At 40.5% G+C, this 8,642-nt stretch overlaps 1 protein-coding gene across 1 annotated transcript; it reads right to left on the reverse strand.

Annotated features, from left to right (window-relative positions):
- Positions 1–1,539: 1,539 nt before the first annotated feature.
- On the reverse strand, positions 1,540–8,594 carry LOC107506990 (zinc finger protein 75A). Its single transcript, XM_036225790.1, has 3 exons — positions 8,481–8,594; positions 4,917–5,027; positions 1,540–4,736 (listed from the first exon to the last, which is right to left on the reverse strand). The coding sequence occupies exons 1-3, from the start codon at positions 8,512–8,514 to the stop codon at positions 4,057–4,059; spliced, it is 825 nt and encodes a 274-aa protein (XP_036081683.1). The 5' UTR covers positions 8,515–8,594; the 3' UTR covers positions 1,540–4,056.
- Between the last annotated feature and the right edge of the window lie 48 nt (positions 8,595–8,642).

Genomic DNA, 8,642 nt, shown 5'->3' on the forward strand with positions numbered 1-8,642 from the left:
AAAGAACCAAAGAAATATAGAGTGCAGGAACAGCTTCAACATTTCCTCCATGAGGGAACTTCAGACTCTATACAGGGGAGAAACCACAAGTAAGGATGTGAGGAAGCCTTCAGTAAATAATCCACTCTAAGCACTAGAGGCAAAGGCCCTGAAAGAAAAATAACAGGTAGCCTTGATCCATTACACAAGAGTGGAAACTGGAGAAGGTATTTAGTAAGCACTTGTCAATGGAGTGACTCAGTGCATACTTAAAAAATCCTTTATGGAGTTTAAATCTTTTGTTACACCAACTGTCCAGTAATAGACAGTTGCTTAGCATCCTTTCTCTCAAGCTCACCAGAGGAATTAAACTAATTGTTCCGAAAATTGACCAAAACCCTGGCAGTTTTAGTTTTAGTTTTATTCCAAGCTCTCCTGTTGTTACCCTCCAGTTAAAAGATAGCTGAGGTTCTCAAGATCAGTTTGAGGTTCCAGTCTACTTAAAAGCAAAAAGAACTCTGTTGCCACTTACAACAGTGCAGAGAAGGGGTCAAAAATTTGGGAGCTAGCCTTGGTCAATGATCCAGCACTCAGAACCAACCTTGGAACCACTTAAGACTGTTATATGAACAGACTAAAGAAAGCACTTTTGGTCTGTCCTAGATGTCATCTGGTTATGGAGGACATATTTGTTAGACCTTTAATACTAATATTGGAAACTGAACACAGGGTTGCGTCTCAGAGTTCATTTTTAAAACAGGCCTTAATAGATTTTGATTTTAGGTAGATTTTTTAGTAATCTGCTCTCATCCTTGTGACTAGGCTATAAAAGTTCCTTCCAACTTCCATATGTCCATCCCACATTTCAAGCGTAAGTAGTTGTGAGACATCGTGCTGCTGGTTACTGCCTAAGGTAGGACTTTCCCACTGGAGGCTTTTCTCACCAAATGAAGTGTCCTGTTCCTGCTTTTCTGCATAAGCTTCTTCCTGATTGTCATCCCTTAGTCTAGGAAGAGCAGCTACCTTTCTTTCTACACCAATCTGGAAATTTTACTTCTACTCGAGGTCCCATGTTTTTTGAGGCACAACTCACAGAAGGTACCACAAGGGTAATTACCAAACCATTCCTTGAAGTCTAATGTAGTCACATGAGGAATGAAAGGCAACTTCTACTTCTCCCTAGCCCACTAATCAATAAAAACACATCTTGTGCACGTGGGCAGTGGAGCACAGGGAAAAAACAAGGAAAAATGCATAAGGCCACAGAGGAAAGAGAGGTTGCCTTGTCCATTTGAACAATTGATCCACCCAGGTTTGGTTCCCTGATTAGCAACCAGTCTTTCTTTAATATCATCTACAGACTTAAAAGCTCCAATCACTTACACTGTTCCCATCAGGGTTATGTCAGTTTAGTGCCGCATCTAGAGGAATCTAGATTTCTCTTGTTAGCCAAAGGCCAAGTGAAATGGGGGGGGGGGGGAGCCTCCATAGCTCTCGAAGAATAGCCACTTCTATTAAGACAAACCAGGTTATACTGTAAAAACACACAGCACCAACACCTCAGTGGTTAAACACAAAAATTTATTTTTCTTTCCCACAAGGTACATTACAGGTCTCAGGGATTCACTAGAACAGCTAATCAGTCATGTGAGGGACTCAGCATTACAGACTGGTTTGATCTCAAGACTCCTTTTTCTTTATGTTCTTCCATGACTGAGGTAGGAAAAGAGAGCAATACAGAGTCTTGTATCAACAAATAAATGTTTCAGCCCAGAAATGAGGCTTCTGCTCACAACTCACTGACCAAAATGACCTCATAACCCTGTCTAACTACAAGCAGCAGAAATGCATAACCATTCTCCATTTTACTATTCAACAGACTACAGGCCCCATAGGGTATGATGTCTTTTGTTCATTACTATATCCCAGGTCTAGAATAGGGTCTAGGCACAAAATAGACCCTGATTAAATTAAATGAATGACTGCAGTGCCAGCAAGAAATTCACACATATGTTGGGAGAAAAGACAGAGTCCCAGGGGTCTAAAGCTGATGGTGCTGAGTGAGAATAATGTAGATAAGAGCTTCAGAGCTGGTTGTGCTTAAGATACAATACTTGGTATATTTAATTTTGGGAAAGAAAGTAAAATCCTGCTGAGCATATAAGACCAAAGCTCAGGCGACTTATACCAAAAAGCACTGAAGCCATGGACCAAATCAAGTCAGCATAACCACCACCAGTGTTCAGCTCTTCAAGAGCTACAACAGCCACAAACGCATCTGCTTCTTTAATGTAGTCAGTCCTCCCAACATATCTAGGGAGCACAGGAAAGGGAAAGAAAAATGTATATGGATTGAGTATCTACTGTTAGTCAGGCTGGTAGGTGCTTTTCTTTCATGAATCCCTGTGATCTTCAGATCAACCCTGAGGTGAGTGTTTTCTCTATTTCATAGAGAAAATGGAGACTTAAGAATGTTTCATTAACCAATCAAGGAACAAGAATGTTTTATAAGCTGGAAATAGATATAATACAATGTCATCCGAGCTGGTTCTGCAGAGATAACATACAAATCAGTCCTGCTAACCCTGTCTTCGAGTTGTCTAATGAAGCTAAGTGACAGCCAACAAACCCACTAGCTATGGGGTCTTGTAAAAAACCACCTATCTCTTTGAGGTTTAACTTCCTTGTTTATAAAATAAGAGATTTGGGAGGCATAACGTAACCCCTTTTCTGATACTACCTAAAAGCTCTAACAGGAACACATTTGACTCACTGTTGTAAAACATGAGTTATCAGAAAATCTGAAGCCTACAGAGATTTTCAGCAGTTTATCAAACTTATTATCTAAGGCTACTGCTAAATGGTGTGCTGGAGAAAACAGACACTAGTAGACTCTGCATGCTTAATAGTTTACAGTGTAAGACAACCAAAATAGATGTGGATTCACCAACTTTTGCCAACCACTCCGAATCATTTCCCAAAACTTTCCCTTTAGAAAGCTGGTCTCCTGCTAACTGGATTCCTAGGCCATCATGCCCAGTGAACCACAGAATCCTGCCTGCAGTACATGCTCCAGTTCCCAAATTTAACTCTCCTGATTCTTAACAAACAAATGCCAAATGAAAAAGTACACAAACAAAAAACTGAGAAGTTAATCCTGAACTTCATTAATTTTTTTTCAGGCCTCATGAAAGTGCTAATTTTTATGGCTATTTTATCCTACTACCATCGTGAGGAAAGAAAACAATCTAATTTATCATTGCAGAAAATTCTTCGTTACATCTAACATATATTCCATGGCTAAAATTCGAACCCGTTTCCATCTGATCTCATTAGAAGTGTTTTCCTTTTTTCAAACAGTGCCAATAAGAAGCATAAGATAGTGCATCATTAGTTGTGTGACAGATTCCATAGAGGTGAAGTAAATATGATTTCATCATAGTGAATATTGTGCTAATTCAATTCATAGTGAAAGCTGCTAAAAAGTTCAAGGAGGAATCGATGTCAAGATAATCCAATTTGGTCCTTAGAAAACTTTACATTAGAATTCATTTCTGCCCCCATGAGACTATTGAAATTGGAAACCTGCTACCTTGAAGACAATGACATGCAATAAAACAAGTATATTATTGCTTTTGTTATGAAAGACCATGGTACAAATGTTTCTATCTTTAAAGAAGGGGTGGGGAGAGCAATGCAAAACCAACAATATTTACCTCTGTGACCATTGAAGACTAATTTATTCATGGCTACATCTGCTCTTTGAAGCTAAATTTGCTATATTGCCAAGTACGATCCCAAACAGCTTTTTCCATTATTTAGAATGTTCTTCGGACACCTCTCACCTCTCTTGCTAAGGGGTTCCCTGAAGTTTTTAAGTAAAAAGAGTAAGTGGTACAACTTAAATACATCTGCTGCAGAATCAACCTTGATTCCTTTCTGGGAAACATGTTTATGTCTCCAAATTTTTAACTGATGAAAAATCTTTATGCTTTATAACTCTGTATTTTTTCATAAACTTTAGGGTCAAGCTCCACTTGAATTTGTTCAGAATGAAGACACTGGACAACCTTCTTTTCACTGGTGGAGTTTCTGATGTCTAAGAAGGCTTGACCGCCTGCTGAAGTTTCTTCTGCATACACTACAGGAATAAGGCTGCTCACCTGTGTGGGTTCTCCGGTGTTTAATCAGGTGGGAATTCTGACTGAATTTTTTTCCACATTCATGACAAGTAAAGGGCTTCTCTCCAGTGTGAGTTCTTTGATGTGTGTGTAGATTTGTATTTTGACTGAAGCTTTTCCCACACCATGAACATTTATATGGCTTTATTCCTTGGTGTGTTGTTAAGTGCTTATTAAGATCTGAACTCCATCTAAACCTCTTATCACACTGTGGACATTTATACGGTTTCTCTTCAGTATGAATTCTTTGGTGCTTAATAAGGTCAGAGCTAACTCGAAAGCTTTTCCCACATTCCTGGCATTTAAAAGGCTTCTCTCCTGCACGTTCTTTCTTGTGACGAACCATAAGTTTCAGCAACTCTTGTTTCCACGTTGAAAGTTTCTTTCTTTTCTTTGCTGGCAAATCTCGGTGCCATTTCCCCATCCTGTGCGTCTCACCATAATTTTCTTTGCCCGTTGTTTTCTGGGGAACTTTCACTCTGGCCTTTTTTGACGGTATGTCTCCTGGTGCTTGTATTTCTAAGTCAGAAAGGCATATTGGCTCATGATTTTCAGTGTTACTTTTGAGCTTTAATCCTGTTGGAATGAATGTAAGAATCAGCCAAGTGAATGGCAGAGCAAGAAAATCACAGAAATGGAAAGAAAAATTCAAAGATCACCGATTCTTAATAAACAGGTAAGTAGAATCTTAAAATGTTAAGTCCTTGCAAAGGTTCCTATCAAGGCACATTTCTCCTCTTCTCATGGTGCGTTTACCTGTAGGCAGTTCTTTGTCATTGTTCTTGAAATTCGGGGATCCTTGGACCCATGGCTCTTCCCCTTGCTCTAGACAAGAGATGACTTTAGGTTTGGGAAGCACAAATATGGCTGTGAAATGAAAAAACTCAGGTCAAGGACTGGCAACTTAACAATGGTTCGCTAATTCCAGACTATTTCACTAAGAACAAAGAACACTTTTACAGTTACCCCAAATAGTTAAATGACTAGTTGCTCATATCAGGCATCAGGTTTACACTATACTGCACTAGTAGGTGGAGAAGCAAAGTGGAGGATGAAAAATAAACCTAGCTTGATTGATGTAAAGGACAGAGGGCATGAGAACCACATGCATGTTCTCCCTCTTCTGCCACCAAGAATACCCCATATTTGACCAAGGTGGAACCAAACTCTAGAGATTGCATGGAAAACAGGTTAGTCCTCTTAAATCTTTAAGACTCACTCTGAATAAGATCAGGTCTAGCAGAGCCAACGGTCAGTGGGTTGGGTATCATATATACAAGTGATTCCTATCATAATTACAGCAATTTTTTATTTATCACTAGAGCACCAGACACTGGGTTTATAAGGATTTCTACCACTCCTATAGCTCACTGGTTCACATTGGATGAAACAGACCAGAATCAGTGGACTTTTCCTAAATACAAATTGCCAAGTATGTATGGAAAGTATTCAGCATTCAGTCTTTCAACAAATATCTATTGAGTGGCTACAGCATGCCAGGCACTCTCTGTGAACTAGGCATACAGTGGGTAACAAGCCAAAGTCCCCTGATCTCACAGAACTTATCTTCTACTGGGACAGTGAGACAATCGAACACCAATAAACAAATAAAATCTCAGGAAGTGATTTTTTAATTTATTATTACTATTATTATTTATGCCTACAGCACCTGGTCTTCCTATAGGTGGCTTCCCATCCAAGTACTAAACAGTCCCAACTCTGCTTAGCTTCCGAGATCAGACATCGGGCTTGTTCAGGGTGGCATGGCTATAGACCATGGCTCCACTGGGGCACAAACCCAGGACCTTCTTCATGTAAAGCAGACGTGCTAACTGCTACACTATCGAACCATGTCCAATAAATGTTTTTTTAAAAACTAAAGCTTAGTAAGAGAGCATTTAAGATTCTGCTTCTGTGAAGCTGTGTGAGAAAAGGGTATATGGAAGGCATCTTTGAGCAACTGATATTTGAGCAGACCTAAAGGTGAGTTTTGACATGTGGCACAACAATGTACCAGGTTGAAGGATGGGGAAGGTAAAAATGAGTTTGGCAAGTTGAAGAAACAGCAAGACCAGTGTAGATGAGAAGGGCTGAACAAGGGCACAAGTGGCAGATGAGGGCAGGGAGGCAAGACAAAGCTATATCCTGGAGGGTCCTTGGAAAGAAGTTTAGATATTATTCTGAATGTGATGAGAAGTCATCATAAGGTTTTGAAACAAGAAAATGTCACGATCTGATCAAGTTTTAAAAGACCCTGCCTATTGCATGGAAAACAGACTGTGAAAGGGCAAGAGTGGTGGCAGGAGGTACTAGTTATGAAGATTCTGAAGTAGATCTGGTTTGAGATGCTCCTGGCTTAGACTAGGACACTAACAGCAAAAGAAGATGAAACATGGTTGGACTCAAGCTATATTGTGAAGACAGAGCCAAGAGACTAGTGATTCAATAACACCCAGTTATGATGAGAATGTTTCTTGCTCTGAACAACTGAGTGAACGGAGGTGCCCTTTACTGAGATGAGAAAGATATAAGAGGAGTTTTAAGGGGAAAATGGGAATGAGATCAAGAATGTAGATAAGGAATGTATACTTAGGAAAAGCTCCCAGGTGATTTGGATACACCTTTCCTCCACATACCATCAAGTTGAGAGTCGACTAGCTGCTGGGACAGAGACTCACTCACAGGGGTGCAGTCCCAGTAAGATGAGAGCATGATCAATTACTCAACTTCTACATAAAGAGAAGGGGAGAATCTTTACCTAGAGAGATGACAGTCTCATAGTTTTCCTACATTATATCATTGCAGAGGGCCTTCTGATTGGGATCTAGTAACTCCCATTCTTTTTGGGAAAAATACACGGCCACTTCTTCAAATGTCAACAAGCTCTAAAACAGAGAATGGGCTTCAGCTCAGTACCTCTCACTTTAGAAGCAGCCCTACTATTTGGCCCTTTGAATTGCATGGTAGGCCAGGCACTGAAGGAATGAACAGCACATTTTTTTTTTTTAAAAGAAAGCAGGCAGAAAGAAGGAACGGGATCGGCAGCCTGGGAGGTGTCCAGTTCCCCAGGGAAAACCTCTGGGCTAACATTCCTCTGAGCACCTGCTAGTGTGGCTCATGGGCAGCAGGCAAAGGCAGTTGCTAAACAGCTTGAAAGTTCAGCTCACCTGGGACTCAAGCAAGAGTTCAGGTGCCATTATCCAGTCTTTGGTGTTTATCTGCTCAGGAAAGGTTAGAGTCTGGTGAGCAGGCCCAGCTGTGGCTGGAAAAGAGCGATAGGAAACTTCTTTCATGTCTATGAATATCCTGAGGGCATTTCTAAAATATAGATGATCCTGATTCTTTCAGTAGAGATGGGACTCCTTTATAAGTATTACATGGTATGTAGGAGTGGCTTTCTCAGCCCTTATAACCAGTTCCCCAATTGACTGTCCTGTTTTCATGAGTGAGATCAATAAAAGGACATCTCATATTTTTCCTCACATGACATAAACTGTTCTCACCCATGTAAAAATTAAGGTGTTTGAAAATGCCATACTCAGAGAGTCCAGTGTATATGGTGAAGGAAATGGGAAGGTGAAAATGAGCATAGCAAGTTAAAGAAACATCAGATCAGCGTGGCTAAGGACAGAGCCAGGGCACGAGTGGCAAGAGATGACAGGGAGGTAAGGGCTTGATCTTGGAGGTACCTATGGGCCTCCTAAGGAGTTTGGACTTTATTCTGAATGTGAGACACTATCGTAAGGTTCTGAAGCAGAGAAATGACCTTATCAGTTTTTAAAAGACTCTGGCTGCTTTGTGGAAAACAGACTATGGAAGGGCAAGAGTGGTGGCAGAGGAACCAGTTAGAAAGCTACTAAAGTAGAACTCGTTTAAGAAGTCACTGGCTTAGACTAGAATACTAATGTGTTAGGAGGATAAGACATGGGTGTACTCAGGCTATGGTGTAAAGGTGGACCCAGAGAATTACAGATGCATTAGTGGCAGGGGATGACAAGATCAGTCTAAAGGATGACCCAACTTTTCTGGCCTCAAATACTAGGAAAATGGTCGTGCAATTTATGGAAATAAAAAGACAAAGGAGCATATTTGGAGTGGAAATAGGAGGGAGGGATCAAGAATTTTAAGATAAGAAATAAGCGTATACACTTGAAAAAAGCTCCCAGGTGACTTGGATACACCTTTCCTCCACATGTACCATCGAATTGAGAGTTGACTAGCTACTGGAACAGAGACTCACTCACAGGGGTGCAGTCCCAGTAGGATGAGAGCATGATCAATTACTCAACTTCTACATAAAGAGAAGGGGAGAATCTTTACCTAGAGAGATGACAGTCTCATAGTTTTTCTGCATCGCCTCATTTTAGAGGGCCTTCTAATTGGGATCCCATAACTCCCATTCTTCCTGGGAAAAATACACGGCCACTTCTTCAAATGTCAACAAGCTCTAAAACAGAGAATGGGCTTCAGCTCAGTACCTCT

The sequence above is a fragment of the Rousettus aegyptiacus genome, unplaced genomic scaffold, assembly GCF_014176215.1.
Source record: "Rousettus aegyptiacus isolate mRouAeg1 unplaced genomic scaffold, mRouAeg1.p scaffold_m13_p_8, whole genome shotgun sequence".
Lineage (NCBI taxonomy): Eukaryota > Metazoa > Chordata > Mammalia > Chiroptera > Pteropodidae > Rousettus > Rousettus aegyptiacus.

Bases quoted from the DNA above. Each gene is read 5' to 3' on its own strand.
- LOC107506990 (XM_036225790.1), bottom strand. From the start codon at position 8,514: ATGCAGAAAAACTATGAGACTGTCATCTCTCTAG. The intron at 5,028-8,480 runs GTAAAGATTCTC...TTCATTTCACAG, and splicing joins TGAGACTGTCATCTCTCTAG to CCATATTTGTGCTTCCCAAA. The intron at 4,737-4,916 runs GTAAACGCACCA...TCATTCCAACAG, and splicing joins TGACAAAGAACTGCCTACAG to GATTAAAGCTCAAAAGTAAC.